This window comes from Chelonoidis abingdonii, chromosome 10 (assembly GCF_003597395.2).
Source record: "Chelonoidis abingdonii isolate Lonesome George chromosome 10, CheloAbing_2.0, whole genome shotgun sequence".
Lineage (NCBI taxonomy): Eukaryota > Metazoa > Chordata > Testudines > Testudinidae > Chelonoidis > Chelonoidis abingdonii.
In genome coordinates, this window is record NC_133778.1 from 27,695,099 (window position 1) to 27,715,432 (window position 20,334).

The window sequence follows — 20,334 nt, forward strand, 5'->3', positions numbered from 1 at the left end:
AGTGAGTGCCACTGAAAATCAGCTCACGCGCCACCTTTGGCACGCGTGTCATAGGTTGCCTACCCCGGCGTAGTCCAATAATAAATCTAATTTGAATTACAGCCAAGTCAGTAAACAAGACTGCTTTTCAATCGCAGGTCAGGTCAGACTGGAAGTACATACATGAACAAATTTAAGGATTTAACTTAAGTTCAGTTAGGCCTTAGCATTCTAACTGATTAGGTAAATGTTGGTTGCAAAAGAAAAGTTACTGAAAGTTAGACGAAGCCTTCCTTACATGACAGAAGTGAATCCCTTTAACACTGTTGCCCATTTTGTCCAAAGGAGGTGACCAGCACATCAGACCCATAACATTAGGAACAACCAGAAGAATGCCACCAGCAACTCCAGATTTTGCAGGAAGACCAACCTACAGGAAATTAAAGACTTAGTGTATCATGTTAACATTCTAGTCTGTTGTGTTATTCATAACATTTAGCACATAAATCATTATATAGCACTTTAACTGATCATTCTCAGAACATTTTATAAGTTGGGTAAGCAGTCTTATCCTTGACAGATAATAGACGCGGAGAGACAGAGTAGCAATTACGTTGTCGCCTAAGGTCAAACAGCATATTAGTGGCTCAGCAAGAACTATACCCCAGGCCTGATAATCTCAGCAGAGAAGTGAAACATACACATAGATATCCAACAAGTCATTGATAATCTGCAACAACAGTGCCACAAAATTGTTTTAGTGCAAAGATCCCTTTTGTTTAACCCGACAGCTTAACATGATTTGGGCGTGCCTGCGCACACGCAATGTTTTACCATCTAATTTAGGATTTCACCAGTTATAACATTTGTTTGAATTATAACTAAATTGAATAAGCAATGTAGATATTGCTCTTGTAAAGGATGGAGTTATCTCTGAAGCCCAACTTATGTTTTAGGATGAAAATGAAGCCCGAGTTTACAGTGCTAGAAAACAGTACTTGTCTGAAATACCTTGAAGTGATTAATTTCAAAATGCTCTAGGTACCAGATTTTCAAACAATGTTGAACTTAAGATGTTATGTGAATTAATCAGAAGTATAAAAAGATCAATCCTGGAATGTTTGTTTAAAAGCCAGTCTAGATTAGTTTCACTTGCCAGATACAAATCAGCATTCAACAGTTACTCACATGAAAGGCAAACTGTCCTGAGAAGTCATACATGCCACAGGAATGCATTAGACTCAAGGTATTCCGGACTGATTCAGGGCTCAGTACTCTTTCACCAGTAATTGGGCAAAAGCCACCATTAGCCAGAGTTGCTGCCATCACACTAGCCGATTCACAGGTCACTTCGATAGAACATAGCTAAAGGAAGGGAAAATAATAATTCTTATTTGTATGTATAATCTCTACATATATACAGTATGCTAAAGGTTAACAATTGAAAGTCTGCGTACTAGTGGCATTACATGAGTTGATCTGTATCACTGAATAATGATTATTTTTTGTCTCAGTCCAAACGGTTGTGCCGTTTTCTGATAAGTTTGGGGGGAAAATGTTGTTTTGCCCATTCAAAAAAAATTCTGGTGAACTTTTCTTTGAAAAGCTCTAGCATCCCCACACTTTGCAGCAGGGATGGCTTTTTTCAGGAATGTGTCTTGCCATCCCTGCGAAAATCTGTCCAAATTAGGCCAAATTATAATCCTTTGAAAAAATGCAGATTGTACATGTTCAGTAGGAAATTTTAGCAGTGTAATTCCCAGAAAATTCTATCTGTGTCAACCATGCTCCAGCTCCAGGTGGCAGCTAAACCCGATTTTCCCTGAAACTGCAGCTCTGGGCAGCAAGCAATGTTGGGTCAGGGCACCTGAGCTGAGAGCAGGAAACCTGTCTCTCCGGTGCTCCCAGCTGCTGAACACAGGCAGCACTGAAGAGGAAACTGCCTGATTCAAATGCAAAAGGGGTAAAAAACAGATGTGTGTGTATTTCAGGTGGGCGAGAACAGACTGAAAAAGGACCTAAGGAGGAGAGCAGAAGACCCCATGATGACATGACAGATTGGATGAGATGGTGGTGACAGGGGGAATGCTGACTGGGATAGGCTTGGCAAAGAGACTGAGAACCAATGGGGTGATGGGAAGGAGGGGAGGGGAAAGGGAAGATACATGCAGCAAGGAGTTGGGGTGGAAGGAAAGAACCGGGTCAGGGTGGACAAAGAAATTGAGAAACTGCCTGTGGATGAGGGTGAAAAGTGAACAAACACACATTGAGATTGGATGAGGAATTGGAGAGATTAGGAACGACTGGGGTTGGGAATATGGGCAGGGAGGTGGTATGTGAAAGGAGGCCAGAGAAGGGGACAGATCAGATGAGATGAGGGCCGGGGAGGGGACTGAGACTTACTGGGCAGAGACTGGGATGAGAAGCCTGAGGAGTGGAGACTGGGACTGGGTAGGCAAGGAAAAAGGAACTGAACAAGGAGAAGTGACAGGACTGGGACAAGTTGGAAGGGTCCAGCTGAAGGGGTGAAGCCTGAGCGGACAGGTCAGCAGAGTCTGTGCCCAGTAGAGCATACGAAAGCCCATAGAATCCAAGATTCCTGAGTCTCACCATTCTTCGGCTATCAGCAAGTATCTGTGAAACCCACTGGCAGAAGTGTCCCATATCCCCCTCTAGACCTAATCTACAGAGAATGATAAACTAGTATTACTATGTTACTCTGTTAGCTCAAGTGGCAGGAGATCTGAGTAGTAGATCTAAGGTTCCAACCCTACTTATATTTATTTCTGCACGGTTTACGTCGCACGATGGAATTTGTTATTTCAGTTTGCTTTTTTAAAAAAAAAAAAGCTAGCAAATTACACTGAAAACTATGCTAGAATATCAAGGTTTCAAAATCAATCATTCAAAATAGACAGGAAATGACAAAATTAAGATTGCTTGTGTAAACTTAATTTACCTTCTTTATATGCATTATACTACAGTCTTTAATTACTTGATAGCTTACTATTTTCTCCACAGTACCAGATTTATTCACTGCACAGAATGGACCTGCTCTGAGGATGAATCAGGACTGTGTGGTGAAAGAGGCTGTTGTCTGCAGGACCCTAGCCTCATTTGTTGCACAAGCTGGAAGGGAATGTAGTGAATAAGCCATGTAGTTTGTAAGAAAACAAAGGATGGTCTCACACAGCTAACACAGAAGAATGCTGATGTGGAAAACTGGATTCTATCTGTATGTATGACACAGAGTTCTTATGGGATGCTGGGCAAAATCACACCAAACTTTTCACAGGTGGTCACTAATTAGGTGTTCCTCATTTTCTGGAGGCCTGAAATAAAACCATGAGGTCTGATTTTCAGAGCACTGAGCACTCACAGCTGCAACAGATGTCAATGGGAGCTGTGTTTGAATATATACATTGCTATATAATGCTAACTACACTTTGAGATGCCTAGGACCTGATTTTTCAAATTGAGCACCTAAAACTAGTGGATACTTTTGACTTTAATTTCTTTGTGCCTTAGTTCCCCATTTGTAAAATGAGGTAATACCTCCTAATCTCACAGGGATGTTGTGAAAATAAATTCATTAATGTCTCCGAAGCCCACAGATTCGATGATGAGCACCACAGAAAAGCCCATGAGGAAAACAAAAATTCTACATTCAGAGCAGATTTTGAATAGAGTACAGTAAACAATGTATGGGACCACATACTGAACAATGAGAAAACAAAATATGGAATTAGCTCTTCACCAACAGAGGCCAGTCCATTTTATGCACTGAATGAGACTTCGGTCCTATAGGAAAAAACCTGCATGTGATATTATTAGAATGTATCAAAATACCTAATAAATACTACAGCTCTTAAATGCTAATGCAATCCAGAATATGTTACTATAATTCTGCATTCACTTTTACTGTTTACTAACAAAGATTCTTTGATTTGAATATTAGTTTGGCAGTGTCTAGCTGAGGTAATAAAGGCAAACACTAAATTGGTCTCACAGTGCTGATGCAGCTTATCATAGTTAAATGAAATAGTCAATAGGTCAAGAATCTACAGGAGTCACTTCCCCACCCATGAATGTTCAGAGAAACTAATGTTTAGAAATACGCAGCTCCGAATTAAACAGATAAGAGAGAGTCATATGAATCAGAAACACGCTCCTTTTCATAACACTGTTCTTGACTTTAGTGCTTCAAATCTGACAGGGACGAAGTGACAGAAAGGCAAAATCTAGTCAGTCTGTGGACAGTTTACAGCATGCAAGACGTGAATGGTCAGTGGATTATCAGAGAAAAAACCCTGCTTGCCAAGTTTGTGTGTCATGACAAGTGCAATTATTTTAGGTAAAAGCAAAGCAAAACATGGGCTATTTGACCATTTACATAGCGTAGTTTCTATGTTTGGCTCATAAGAATTAATTTGATTAAACAAGAGAGAAGTGGTGCAAAGTGTTGCCTCATTTTGAATACTACCCTAAAACCTGAAATTAAAAATTTGTATGCACATTATTCTAGTTTGTTATACTATAAAGTTTAATGCCTTCCTCTGTGTAACGAGCACAGAGAAGCCAAAGTATTCTGCCAAAGCCAATTATGAATAAGGCAGCCATCCACATATTCTCTCACAGCAGAAACTTGGTAATTCACACAACCGATGGAGATTCGTAAATCAGCTTTAGTTTAGTTTACGAGTTTAATACATCAAACATTCTTTGTTCATTCAAAATAATGGAGGTATTAATGGGCTCCTTTATATCTATGATTAAGAGAGTTTATGCTGCTTATACTTTCAAAACTTTATTTCAGTTCCATTATAAGTATTCAAGATTAAATAAAAGTCAATCACCTGAAAGTAGAAGTCTAATATAGCAACCATGTCTGTGCCTTCTGGAAAACACTGGGGAAAGAAGTAAAAGTAATCTTTTAAACATGTTGATATCAAGACAGTAAATCAATTTTAAACTAAAGAGATTTTAAAAAAAAAAAAAATCACAGAAATTCCTGCTAGTGTTCAAAACATTAGTTTTAATTTTAAAATCTAGCTAACACTTACACAAACATTTAAAGAGAAAACTTTAATGGTTAGGAAAATTAAATGGCATTCTGTTTAAAAAATGCAACAGTTAGATAGTAGCTAGAGAGTATTAAGCTAACACACCTTTATGTACGACTTGAAGTACAGACTAACTATATATGGAAACACCTTAAAAAAATTGCATTAGGTTTTTAAGAGTCACTTGTACTGAATCTTTAAAAAAAAAGTTACAGGACATGACTTTAGAATCAATACTCTAATATGCAGAAATGAGATTTGGGCTGTTCTGTAAGATTACATTACCTAAATACATGTCTACATTCTCTCCAAAGCGTATGAAACATACTTGCAAACTATTGTACAAAACAGACACAGTATTCTAAACCATGTAAATAAAACTCAGATTATAAAATAAAATGCCAAAAATTCAGAAGTCAACATTATGAGCAGTAAAAGTCTTGCAAAACCAACAAACAAAAGATGGATAAACCTTCTTTTCTTTCAGATAGTAGCCAATTGCAAAATTTCGATCTCCACTCTCCCTTTCAGACTGGAACCTGAAAAGAAAAAAAGTTTTCAAATACTTGGATTGTAGAGAAACACAATGGTAAGAGTTTTTGTCCTTTTTTTTTTTTTTTTTTTAATTATGGGCAAAGGCAGATGTCAACAAAAAAGAAATAGGCAGAGAGCATTGAAAAGAACAATTTTGTATTTGTTAAAAGTCAAGCATTAAAAAAAGGTATAGGAATACTGGACCTCACCAAGTTGTGGACTAGCTAGTCTATATAACCACACCATCTCAACACTGTTACCCTTGTCCTCTGTCCTACTGCTCCAAACTGGCCCCCACTGAAGCCAATGGTAAAATTCCTAATGAATTAAAGAATGCAGCAACAGATCCACTGTTCATTAAACCCATTCAAATCCAGGCAGAACAGCAGCAGTGCTGGGGATGGAGCTGGGGGAGTCTGGAACTCAGTATGGTGACTTCTTCTGGCTTGGCCAATATACACATTGCTGCAGTCCACAACCCAGAAGAAAGCAATTTCACAGCAGAGCAGAGTGTGATATGGGGTAAAAGGCAGGGGAATCGATCCGGGTCTAACTCTAGACTCACAGATTTATTAAGCAGAAAGATCTCCAGTCTGCCCTCTCTCTTCTTGCAGGACTGGGATGTAAACAATTCACATACAACACATTTTCCAGGGACATGCAATTCCCCAAGACAGTAGAGACATCTTACATGTCTGTCACTGGCAAACATGGTTCCCTCACAGGAAGGGCAGTACTTAACCCGTGGGACCTAAAGGATGCCATCCTGGGAAAGTTTTGTTGTTACTTTTGTTTAGTATTTATGATTTGCCTGTGGGCAAATTAATCATCCAACCAAAATAACTAATCATGACAACAAAGGCAGAGGCTAGATTACACAAGTATGGACAGCAAACTTTGTGTCTCAATGCCTGGAGACAGGTGAGAAGAACAGCTGGCAGCTGGTGCACTCCGCCCTTTTATGTCTTCACTGAGGAAGATGAGCTCCAGGTGGCCTGTATATCATAAAGACACTGCTGTCTCTTAGATATGAACTCTAGCGCATGAGGCACAAGCATGCTGTTATGCAATGTGCATCTGGACAATCACTTGAAGGAGAAGTGAACCATTTTAATAGAATGCTGCACCATGCTTGGAGGAATCATCTGTCACATAGATCTCTTTACTAAAGGGCATTCAGTAAGCTTGACGTGCCATAACCCGAAAACCAATGAAAACCCATGGGCTGAATGACTGGACTATAAGGTGGATAGAAAGCTGGCTAGATCGTCGGGCTCAACGGGTAGTGATCAACGGCTCCATGTCTAGTTGGCAGCCAGTTTCAAGTGGAGTGCCCCTAAAGGGTCGGTCCTGGCCTATTATTGTTTCAATTTCATTCATAATTGATCTGGGGATGGTGTTGGAATTGCACCCTCAGCAAGTTCATGCATAACACTAAACTTGGAGGAGTGGTAGATAACGCTAGAGACGGTAGGGATAGGATACAAGAGGCGCCCAGACAAATTAGAGGACTGGGCCAAAAGAAACCTGATAGGATTCAACAAGGACAAGTGCAGAGTCCTGGCATTTAGGACGAAGAATCCCATTCTGTTACAGACTAGGGACGGAATGGCTAGAAGCAGTTCTGCCAGAAAAGGACCTAGGGTTACAGTGGATGAGAACTGGATCTGAGTCAACAGTGTGCCCTTGTTGCCAAGAAGGCTAATGGCATTTTGGGACTGTATAAGTAGGGCATTGCCAGCAGATTGAGGGACGCGATCATTCCCCTCTAATTGACATCGGTGAAGCCTCATCTGGAGTCTGTGTTCCAGTTTTTGGCCCTACACTACAAGAAGGACGTGAAAAATTGGAAAGAGTCCAGCAGAGGGCAGCAAAAATGATTAGGGGGCTTGGAGCACATGCATTTATAGGAGAGGCTGAGGAACTGGCTTATTTAGTCTGCAGAAGAGGAGCGGGATTTGAGAACTGCTTTCAACTACCTGAAAGCGGATTCCAAAGAGGATGGATCTAGACTGTTCTCAGTGGTACCTGATGACAGAACAAGGAGTAATGGTCTCAAGTTGCAGTGGGGGAGGTTTAGGTTGGATATTAGGAAAAACTTTTTCACTCAGAGAGTGATGAAGCACTGGAATGGGTTACCTAGGGAGGTGGTGGAATCTCCTTCCTTAGAGGTTTTTAAGGTCAAGCTTGACAAAGCTCTGGCTGGGATGATTAGTTCGGAACTGGTCCTGCTTTGAGCAGGAGGATGGACTAGATGACCTCCTGAGGTCCCTTCCAAACCTGATATTCTATGATTCTAAAACAAGAAGCACATTTGTCTTGTCTTTTCTCTTCCCTTCCCCTTTAGAGCTTCCTGACAGCTGTGAGGGAGAAGGCAGAGAGACCTTCACAACTCTACTCTTCCTCAATTATCATTCTTTGCATCCTCAATCTGCATGAATAATTCCAGAGCCTGCCTCCTGTGCTGCTCATAACTTACCCCATCAGCAGGAAACTGACACGATTCTTGACTGTTTCTCTATTGCCCACAGGGTTTTAATCATCAAAAAGGCTGCGTGTGTCACGGAAGTCATGGATTCTATGACTTCTGCAGCGGTCGATGCTGGCTCAGGGACTGCCCAAGTCAGGAAGTCCATGGGCCAACAACAGTAGTTTGGGTGCGGGAAGTGGCTCAGGGCTAGGGCAGAAGGTTGGGGAGTGGGTGGGGGGCACTTACCTGGGAAGGTCCTCGGCTCCCACTGGCATGTCCCTGCAGCTCCTAGGTGGAGGGGCCAGGGGGGCTCCATGTGCTGCCCACAGGCACCTCCCCCACAGCTCCCATTGGCTGTGGTTCCTGGCCAATAGGAACTGCCCCTGCATATTTGGTGCTTGTGGCAGGAGCAGTGCGTGGAGCCACCTTTCCCTGCAGCTTCTAGGGGGAGGGGCGGCCAACACGGAGCCAGGTAGGGAGCCTGTGAGTCCCACCAATCCCCATCCCCAGCACCAGCAGGGGTCCCAGGCTGCGCACCGTTGCCCGACCCTGCACCAGCACCAGTGGGGGTTGCAGTCCCCACACACACACTCAGCACCCACAGCAACCCCAGCCTGTCACCCTCCCGAGCACTCGCTTCCCCCCTCCCCTCCCAATACAAATTTTAGTTACAGGGTATATAATGAAAGTCCTGGACAGGTTACGGGGGGAGAATTTTTGTTTACTATCTGACTCATCTATGGCTTTTACTAAAAATACCCGTGACTAAAACATAGCCTTAATTATCCACAGTAAAAATGACCAGTGTTGGTTTCATTCTACTACTGTTTAGCAAAACTCAGAGCAACAACATAGGCACCTTCTTTCTGCAGACTTGGAAAGATGCATTAATTTATACTTGGTTTACACACGGAGGTTACCCTGGCAACCATAGAATTTTAAATGTCATTTTTTTAAAATACAAGATTAAGTTCTGCAGAAATTGACAGTAAAGTGTGAATGGATTTTAAGTCCTGATTAAAGTTTACTCTAATTCATCAACACTCTCTCTCAGGTAGAAGAGTAGAGTAAATAATTATGCTTTTATCAGTGCAAAATCTAACACAATAAGGTGCAGAACTGAACTTTAACAGTTGAATAATATCTACTTTTACCGGTTATCAATAAAATATACATAGTATATGTAAACGGATTTATAGGTAGGCCAGTAATTTTTGAAACAAAAGCACAAGACCCTTTTCCTAAAAGTAACACTGAAAGAGGCAAGGCAGTAATGAAAAGGAAGGACATATGAGAGTGAAATATAATTAATATATACCTCCTTGTGATATATGCAAGTCCAATCAAGAGGATTGGCAGTTAAAAAAAGGAATCAGGTTGAGGCTCAAATCAACAGGTAGTTAGCTGCCTAGGAGTGCATATCACTGAAGTGGTGGTTTGAGTGTCTGAACAGGGTGCAGGGACAGGGAGGGTCTGGGTGAACATGCAGACCATCTCACATTAAATTTATGTTCATAGTTAAAGAAGTCTTAATGAAAGTTATCAGCTCCCACATTAAGCTTTCCTGTATCAACTATGCTCAGGCAAATTACAATCACCTCTCCCCCACCCAAACCAATCAGCATCCAAAATTCCCCAACACTGTGGAGCACATTTATTGTTTTCATAGGAGTGTTGCCTCACGCTGCCCTTGGAATGATGCAAATCTTGCAGTTGTAACAGAAAAGCCTAGTTTTCCTGCAGGAACCCTATATTCTAAGAGTTCCATAAGGGGAGTTTCCCCAATCTTAAAAAGATTATATAAATTAAAAAAAAACCCAAGTAATAACGGTGTAAAAGAATGATTTATAATCCCTTTGATACAACTAATGTTAAAGTGGGCAATTTCATTTTTGGTATGAATGCCAGGGCTTACACAGGGCTGTAGTTCTCACTTAAACAGCACTCAAAGGGAGAAGCCTCTCAAAACCTAAAAGGGAACCACTCTTGTACATAATATTTAATCAAAACTATTGTCAAAGAGAGTGTCCTACATTAAGTACCACAAAAACGAACATATATTTAAATAAAAAAATGTAAATCATAAGGACTGAAGTAAGACCTTAAATATAAAGGGTGAAATCCTGTCTCCACTGAAGTCAACTAAAGCTTTACCACTGACTTAAAGGGGGCCAGGCTTTCACCCTAGATATTTTACCACCAAACATCAAACAAAAACAAAAAATACTCACGTGGCATTACTGAATCCAACATATTCGTTACCAGCCATATTATTCATAAACTGCATCATCTATAAAAAATAAGCATCCCAAAAATCTTCAGATCTGATAACATCATAACTCAGACCAAATTTTCAACCTAGCCTTAACTGAGACTATTTTGGGGCATACAGTGAAAGTCATTAGGATATCTAAATACCAAACTGCACCTACAAATCAGGTAGCTGTTTAAACTACTCAAGTGTCACCTGCAATTTGAAGGCAAAAATTCCGTGAGGATAATGTGAGCCCTTGTATCATCAAATCTAAATATGATAAACAGCACCAGAATTTTTTAATATTCACTTACATAGTCAAATTTTTCTGCATTATTTGCTCCTTGCTGAAAGGAAGAAAAAAAATATAAGACTTGTTAACATATAAAAAACTATAGTTAGAAGTTCACTTAATTTAATTAGTTTTTTTACTTGTATATAACTAATAAAGATGTAAATATATAAAGCTACTTATATATAAATTACTACAATCATTTTGTATATTAATATAATTACAAGAAAAACAATTAAAAAGTTAGGAAAGTAAATAGCTCAGATAACATTTATACAAAGAATGCTACACAATGTTTTTATCCAATACCTTGTATATAGGGGATGGATTTAAGCAGAAAGAAAGGTATGCTTTATTTTAAGTGCTTTCTATTCAACACAACATATTGACAAAGAATAGTATGTAGTAATATACGTGACACACATACAAATTCAATGTAATCAATGTTCCTACAATGAACATAACACTGGATTACAAGTATAAGAGGTTAAAAATCTTGTCTTAATTTATATTAGAGCTGAGCACAGAAAAATTCAGACTCCAGGCTATCAAGTGTTTCCGATGGTTAATGTTCATGCTAAAAATTTAATTCAGATGGAAGACTTAAAATAAAGTGTTACCTTTACTATAAAAATAACTGCACTTAATTTAAGATTTAAGGTACGTAGCCTTCCTATATAAAGAAACCAATTATTTGGGTTAGCAAAATATGGTATTATTCAAAAGCTACCATTTTAAAATCTTAAAGCCTCAAGTGACAAAACACTAAACTACATCAACATTTTGCTAGCAACGTAAGAAAAAACATCAAATCTTATTGCTCTGTTTTTGTTAAAATTAGTTCTTTGGCAATTTTTTTTAAGGATGTTTTCTTAAATTTGGTAAATGCCAGTGAAAGATGTATTGGCCCTTATCTCAATTTCTGTTAACTGACCTGCTATATATTCTTAGGGGGGCCCTCCCCACAAAAAAGCTCATGCATTTTACTTTGTTTTGAAACAGCCAAGCAGCTTCATTTTAATTTAAGAGAAAGTTTTTTATAAACACTGGATTAAAAATCTGAAATCATATCAATTGGTATCATATAGACAATACATCAGAGGTGTGTTTTATAAACCACTTCAGTATTGAAGACATTCTATTTAGATAAATCTTTTTGGATAGCGTATTGCCTCAAACAAATCAAGAAACATTACTCACACTATGTTTAGTATAGGAAAAACAAAAAAACGGAAGCTTTGCATATACCAGCATCTTACTTAATGAAAAGCATAAAGCCAGTTTCATTTCCCACTCTACAAGTGGATTAAGGTGTTGCATATAACCCGTGAAGCCCTACGCATCAACTCATCTACAAGAGGATGTGCAGTCACACATGTATGATCGCTAGCTGAAAAGAATACCACGCTGCTGTGACAAAATGATGTGCCAATGGTCCCTTACACTTATAAAATAAAAGCTAATAAATAATCTTACTTTTATAGCCAATAATCTGTAGCTAGATAATATCTAACAGGTATGCTAAAAAAAATTCACAATACATTTCATCAAAATGTCTTGTATAATATACCAGAATACAAGCCTTAAAAATTTAATGCCAAATCTGTTCAATGAAAAATAATTAAAAAAAGAAATTACCAACTTCATTGAACTGTTGCAGTTGTCAAAATATTCCATAGATCCTAATGCTGTAAAATATGTAACAACATTTAAACCACAAAAACCTTGTCAACCTTTTAAATGCACAATGAACATCTTTTTGGGAAATTGGGTCAGCATTAGTTATGGGATGCTGCATCAATAATCATAGGGTTAGACATTTAAAATAAAATGAAATAAGTTATGCTTTTGTTTATAAAAAGGGAAAAGGAGAAAGATCATGCTTTGTGCAAAAATAAAAATACATAGTATTTTGGTTCTTTCTTGCCCAACTGAAAAAAATCCTTTACACTTTATTAAACTGATTTTACTACCAAAATATAAACATTATGGGCAAAAGTCACATGTATGATTAAGTACTATTTTCATTTCAGCATTTAAAAATTCAGTGTTTTCTTTGTCTTTTTGTAAGCACCATCTGACTTCACACTGAGGGAAGACAATCACCTTTACACAGCATCTTCTGTATACAGGTACTAATAAGCATGTTGACCAGCTGATGTACACTTAGGCCCTGATTCTGTACACATGCATTCTTAAGTTTAAACACACAAGTAGCCCCACTGAAGTCAATGAGGCTATTCATATGCTTAAAGTACATGCATAAGTGACTGCATGATCAGAGCCTATACATTCAATACAATTCAGAAAAAGAACAAGATTTTTTTATTTCTGTTATGTGTTGATAAATACAGTAGTGTCCCATTTTATTTCTACAGATGAAAGAAACATACCACCCACCTTCTAAATCAACAGGACACAGAGACAACACATTTTATGATTGAAGTTCAAATATAGATACTAAAACTTAACTTTGACTTTCTATGGAAATATAGAGGATATTTTTGATAATTTGAAGAACAAAAGCCAGGGCAGCTTTTGGCCTCTAAAGTTTTATTTGACTGAGCTTTAGCTTGAGCTTGGTTTTCCAGTTTGTGGCTTTAATTATTGATATTTTTAAAAGCTTCATAAGCAACCCATCTATCTAGAATGCTAATGAAAGGAAATAGTCCACGCAACATCTTCAGAAACATTAATATTACATATATATACACATACTACATATATATATATACACACATACATACACACACACATGCATAAACATTTATAAATGAACACAACAGTTTAAAATGCTAAGACAAACAATCTGATGATAGGCAGGAAATTCAAAGTTGTGACAGGTAGCTTATAAAACTTAGATGCATTTTTATTTAAACATACAAAAGCACAAAGAAAGAGTAAAGGCTGGCAGTTCTAACTTTGAATTTCTTTCCTTGTCAATTCATGTTAGGACCTTAGTGGTTTCTAAATAGGTTGAGGTTTTTTTAGGTGGGAGATTCTTATTAATTTAATTGCTTTTAGAAAGAAAACATTCTGTGGAAGTTTGTTCTTATTTTAAGATAAACATTCTCCAACTGGGTAAATACTAATTAGATAAGATGGTAGTATTTTGTTTCCATAATATGTAGAGCATATGAATACAAGTGCCTATGTATTTGACATAGCAAAACAGAGTGCTGTAAACACTTGTCAAGGAATGCAATAATAAACCCATGTAAAACATCTAATTAAAAGCCACTTGTCGTTTACATTTGAGCTGTAGTTTATTAGACCTCAATGTAATATAATTTCTTTGCCAAATTACTGTTTTTATTAATCCAATCACTTAATTTCTTAATCTGAAAGCAATCCAATGTGGTAAAAATATAAGTACGTTTAAGCATCTTGCTAACAATTTTATTCAGATATTCATAAAATGCACTCGTGTGTGAAGACTTAATATGCCAAATTTCAGTAAAGCGGAATGCTAAGATTATGTTTTATAAAGACCCAGAAAACACACTGACATTTTAATTACAGCAGCAAACTTTTTGCATTTGAATACATCTATTTACCTTTTAATGGCTTAATTCTAGCTTTCTGTACTTACACACTTTTTGGTTAATCTGTGCATGTTCTGTGAAAACTGGTGTCTTGGTTACTTAGCATAACATTTTCACCTCTGAAATACTTGGGAGCACAATGTAATAGACAGTATTTGATCCACCAGGAACAATACTGACATTCTTAAATTATATATTTTTATATATAAACTATTTTCCTTGTGTCCTTAATGTAAGTATTGAATACTATGTGTGATAAATTCTTCATATAATTTGGGACACTGCACTACAGAACAGATTCTATGCCAGCTAATGTAATATTAAGTGAAATTTACTCCAGTTGTAATGGGTCATAATAAAAACCAAAGACAAAGAATGTGAATATTTACAAATCACTGGATCAGATAATATAAAGAACTGAGAAAACAAGAAAAATCCTACAAATTTGAGTAACAGAAGAGAGGTATAATAGCAAGAACCAACACCCAAGTAAAGGAGGAAATAAAAATCTTGGGCATTTCTATAATCATGGTTGGTGCACGTTTTCAAATTCATATGCATACATCTATTTAAGTGTCAGAAAACCAGAAGATAAATTAAGAAAAAAGATGGCATGAGCTTATGTAATTACACTATTAGATATACTGGATGAAAAGCAAAGACTTATCCTATCAGGTGGTATGAAGATGGAGTATGAAAACAAACTTCTATAAACCTAAAGGTTGTGTAGTGGCACTCAACAGGACCATGCCACTGTCAGCCACATTTCTCTTTACTCACAGTCTCATTTATTTTGTGAGTCACAGCACTTCACTACAAAGGTAATGTCAGAATACTGTGAAGCCTGTAAAACTGTTGGACACTAATTAATATGCTTAGTTTCAAGAAGTGTCTGAAAGTGCTTAATTGTACATCTTATCTTTCTGCAAAGTTATTTTAAGTTTAGCTGAGGATGTGCATGCACTACTTCTATCCTGATCTTTATTTTTTACCCCATGCTGATAATCCTTTGAAACTTTTTCCCCCCCAAGGCCTTTTGACAGCACCCATTACTGTAGTATCTAAATGTTTCCCATTTCAACTGGGAGAGAGAACTGCACTTCATGGAGCATCCAACTCTTCTCCTTTCCTGAACTGCAGAAGGTTCTACTGCACTTGGAAAAGGATTTTTGTTTTTACATTTTGTTCATTTAAGTCCTCCCCATTATGGCGGGAAAGCTTTATCAATACAAAGGAGGACTTTCAACATGCTCTGTGGTACAGCTGCCAACTTTCTAGTCACAGAAAACCAAACTCTTTTGCCTTGAGCTCAGCTCCTTCTCTAAGGCCCTGCCCTCATGCACTCCATTCTTCCCTCCCTCCCTCCCCCCCACCCTCACTCACTCGCTCATTTTCACCAGTCTAGGGAGGGGCTTGGGGTGCAGGAGGGGGTAAGGGCTCCAGCTAGGGGGGCAGGCTCTGTGGTGGAGCTGGGGTGCGCAAGGGGGCTCTGAGCTGGGGTTGAAGGGTTCAGAGTGTGGGAGAGGGCTCAGGGCTGAAGCAGGGGGTTTGGGAGGGGATGTGAGGTGCAGGCTCCGAGCGGCGCTTACCTAAGGCAGCTCCCAGGAAGCAGCAACATATCCCTCCAGCTCTCAGGCATAGGTTCAGCCAAGGGGCTCTACATGCTGCCCCTGTCCGCAGGCGCCATCTCCAGAGCTCCTGTTGGCTGCGGTTCCTAGCTAATGGGAACTGCAGAACCAGCACTTGTGGCAGGGACAGCACATGGAGCCCCCAGGGCCAGCCCTCTACCTAGGAGACAAAGGGACATGCCAGCTACTTTCTGGGAGCTGCGGTGAGCTGGGACAGGGAACCTGTCAGCCACACACCAACTGGACTTTTAACAGCCCAGTCGACAGTGCTGACCAGAACCGCCAGGGTCCCTTTTCAAAAGGATGTCCCGGTTAAAAACTGGACACCTGGCAACCCTACTCGTGGTCAGATTCTGCATCAATTTCTTCTGCTCTGGCAATTCCTTCCACAGCCATCCTATGCTCCCACCCTCTTAACGAAAGATCCATTCCTCCTCTCAAGCTCTCATGAGGTTTGTCCTGGGTTCCTTGTGCTGTGTTTCCTAAAGAAGTGCAGCTATCTTGGTAGGTTATGAAAGGAGAGACAGTTGCTGATACAGCTAAATGCTCACACATTAGCAGCTTTGACAATCAGGATCAAGGCCTCAGATGGCAACAGCAGATGAAATAACTGACAGGGTCACTTATACTAGATAAATATATATCTCCCCAACAATGGACCATTGGTAGTCTGCAGAAAACTGGCTGGTTACATGGTGCTGCATCTCCATGTTTCAAAGTGTTGTATTTCACTGAAGACAGCTAAAATGATAATAAATACTTTCCTAATATTTCTTTTCCATGTGAACAATTGCTATAATTACCACTATAATGTTATGTTATTGTGCATGTAAGGGGAAGTGGCTGCCCAATCACAAATGAGAGGGGAAATGGTCTAAAAGCCTTTTTATTAAGTCAGCAACAGGAAAGAGATTCAGAACTCCCAAACTAAAGCACTTTTCCATGGTTTAAATCTCTGAAATAGTCATGTGGGGCGTAAGTACAGTTAGCATAGAGCCTGGAGTTAAGACATCAAGTTTTAAACAAAACAGTATTATTACTGCTGTACTACAGCTGGGCTGCTGTGTAAGCTTTTAAAACTACATGATGTAGTTATGCTTAGTAAGAAAAACAAATATGAAAGTTAACAGAACATAAGTAAAAGATTAATTGCAAAACCCCAACTACATATTAGGTCCATATTCTTTTCTAAGAAGTGTATGTATAACTCCAACTGTAGTCACAATTGTGTGTGTGATCCCAAGGGCAGAATTTTTCCCTTAAAGAGTTAAGATACTTATGCCAGCAACAACTCTTGCCCAGTGAAAAATTCACCCTGAGATACTTTTTCCACTCTACGAGTACCAATACGATCATAAGTATTAAATGATAATTTGCACTAGAATTATGAGGCAACACCCAATTTTTTTTTAACTGATACACCCAGTGTACTGTATTTTACTTATATTTAGAATACCTTTAATTGTTCAGAATATTAACAGATCAAATCCAGGAGCTCTTAAGTGTCAGTGAAGTAATAGTTTCACTAAAAAGGTAAAAGCGGGTCTGAATTGTAAAATACAGCAATAGTCTCTCCATACTTGACATGCTGACAGTTGATAAAACTAATTTTATAAGATTCATATATTTGATCATATTTAAGATAATGTAAAAGACATTTAACTGCTTGATTCCAAAGGCCATGCATGGTCCTCAATAAATATGAGCCATTTCCATGGATCTCAATGATAGTGAATGCATATGAACTGAGGGCAGCACACCGTTTTAATTTAGCAGTGTGTTTAAGAAAATAATGATAAATCTTTATATATAGATTATATCCAAACTTAAGTTCGCCAGTGGTCTATTTTCTACACAATTCGTATGTAAGAGAGCTAAATTACAGACTATAGGTTATCCTCACAAAATATAACCAGTTGATGTTTTGTACCGATTGACCCCAAATATAAAATTTTCCCAAAGTAACACTTTTATTATTAGTTATTCAAATGTTAAATAGCATTTTAGTGGAAGCAGTACATGAAATGATCTAAATATTGTCACTCTGAAAACAAATAAAGAAGCGATAGTATGGTATGCCTATCAGATGTGCAGTTACTACAGGCAAACATGTCAATGCAATGAAATTTGGCTATAAAAACATTACAGCATTTTTAAAACAAATATCACAGTTACATGCACTAAAACTAAGATTTGTTGTACACATTTAACTACATCATTTATCATCAAGAACTCTAGATTGGTGCCTTCCAAATAGTCATACACTGTGCTTTTGTCAGAGATCAATGACCAGTGAGTGACATTTTGACAGCTTAGACAAACACAGATTTTAAAACTCACTATTACCAATGTGAATTTCAATGCTCAGTCAACCCTTAGAAAAACTAATGATGAGTACATTTACCTGTCTTACTTATGGCCCTTTTCTTTCACCTACAACTATTAAAGATAAAATGTCTTTAGGTAGGAATTTTACACCTTATTAAATATAAAATAGCAGAAAATCATGATGGAAAAATATGAAAGAACCTTTCATAACTAACACTTTGGAGGCAGGAGACAGGAAATATACCAGAGGCTAAAAGAGTTTCCAAATGTAATGAACGCAATGTAAACAGAAATTAGGAAGTCATGCTCGGAAAAATTATGTAATCTAGTTTAAAATTTTCGACATCAAAACTATGGAGGACTGAAATATTCACTAAAAGTCAGCAACTTCTAGATACTGATTCACCATTACAAAACTAGATTTTCATTCTGAGGATTGCAGCAATGGTCTGATTAACATTGGGGCTACATCTGCACTACAGCACTTACAGCACCACAGATGTATCACTGTAGTGCTGCTAGTGCAGACACTAAGTCGATGGGAAAGAGCTCTCCCTTCAACTTAATTACTCTAGCCCTGAAGAGCTATGTTGGCAGGAGACGCTCTCCCACTCACATAGTGCTGTGTACACCGGCGCTTAGGTCGGTATAACTTATGTCATTCAGGGGGTGGCTTATTAATACCTTTGAGCGACAAAAGTTATACCAACGTAAGGTCTAATGTAGACAAGATCTAAGTAAGTCACCATATGAACCACATTTACAATACACCTGCACATCCATACAAAGGGCAAAATCCTGGCTTTCAAAACAAACATGCGTTTATGCAGGATCATGGCCTAACAGGGCAATATTTGCTATGTACTATAATCTAATATTTACTCATGGACACATGCATAGCTGTTTCCAACCACTTATTTGAGAAAGTGGATATTTTATGTTCAAAGTAATATAATAAGTGATTTAGCTACACAGGAGGTTAATTGTGGACAAGTTTAATAGAAGAGCATGGAATTAAGGAGTTGTGCAGCTCCTATAAATGAAGGCTAAATTGTAAAGCACTCTAATTTTCCTCAGAAGGCAAAAAAAATCCTATTGTACTTTTATGCAAGACAGGAGAATCTAAGTCCAGAAGCACTCGTGACTCTTTTTCATTAGTCATGAGAAGATTTAGTGCATTTCTGAGGATGTACTCAGCCTCTGAGGACGACTAAATGACATTTCTCATAACAAAACTGCACTAAATCTCTCAGTGAGATAGTCAATCTTATCCATTTGTCTGCTTAGCCCAGCATACAAGAGGCTAACTGGACGGGTAAAGTAGTAAAAATAAAATGATAAACAGAAGAAGAGGCAAACAATCTTTCAGCCAAATGACTCTGGGTCAGATCATGGTATCTCTTTCAGAAATCTAATGAAAGTTTTAGTACTACTCTTGTTTTGAAGTGGTTACTTTGCAAGTTATACAGCTTGTTTGTATGCTTCTGTGTGCTAGTTACAAAATTCCAATTAGCCTTCTTATCCATACACACACACACACACACACACACACACACACACACACACACACACACACGTAAAGCACTACTGACTGCTAATTTTCCACATTCAAATGCAATACTCAAAACAAAACTAAGTGTGAACGTTTTACCTTGATTAAGGAAGTGACCACAATTGCGCCAGCATTCACCATAGGATTGTGAGGCTTGTCTGTGAAATAAAAATTTTTCAATTACATGTACATCCTTAGGGCTGAAGTTCACACTTGTTTTAAAACAAAATTAAAAAAAAATAAATCAAAGTCAGCAGACATATTTGAGTAAAAATTATACACGTTTCTTGAAGCTATGGCTGCTTTATTTGACTGTAATCATAAATTACAATACTGTAATCCAACATTATATATTTGAGCTATATGTAAATGCAAAAAAAATGCACTACAAGTGCATCACTCTAGAACTTATAGCATACTTTTCTCCATGAAGCAGGACACATCACATCTACAACACTGCAGCCTCTACCTTCTGAATATGGAATTTTCATTTGTTACTATTCTACTACATACAGTGCTCTGAAGTTATGTGAAATGGTTATTCTTAACTGGTCCTGAATTATATTTATAGTCTTAACTGAATAATGAATCCATTATCCGTACTTTAACTATTATATTAGCAAACAACAGGTGGATGAACACCACATGAATTAATGTATGAACCCAAAGCAAATGTCAAAACCCAGGTG

General features: G+C 38.1%; 1 protein-coding gene across 5 annotated transcripts in view; it reads right to left on the reverse strand.

The window, feature by feature from the left end:
• The window catches only part of GLS (glutaminase), a 114,341-nt gene that overhangs the window by 51,167 nt on the left and 42,840 nt on the right, over window positions 1–20,334 (reverse strand). For 4 of the 5 annotated variants that reach the window (XM_032763344.2, XM_032763346.2, XM_075070046.1 and 1 more), the window contains 7 exons: window positions 19,745–19,803; window positions 10,615–10,647; window positions 10,278–10,336; window positions 5,515–5,581; window positions 4,836–4,886; window positions 1,168–1,344; window positions 278–409 (listed from right to left, as the gene is read on the reverse strand). In XM_032763344.2, the coding sequence (XP_032619235.1) occupies window positions 278–409; window positions 1,168–1,344; window positions 4,836–4,886; window positions 5,515–5,581; window positions 10,278–10,336; window positions 10,615–10,647; window positions 19,745–19,803 (578 nt within the window). Of the gene's footprint in view, window positions 1–277; window positions 410–1,167; window positions 1,345–4,835; window positions 4,887–5,514; window positions 5,582–10,277; window positions 10,337–10,614; window positions 10,648–12,230; window positions 12,774–19,744; window positions 19,804–20,334 lie in introns of those variants that run through there. The other variant, XM_032763347.2, reaches the window with a different exon arrangement.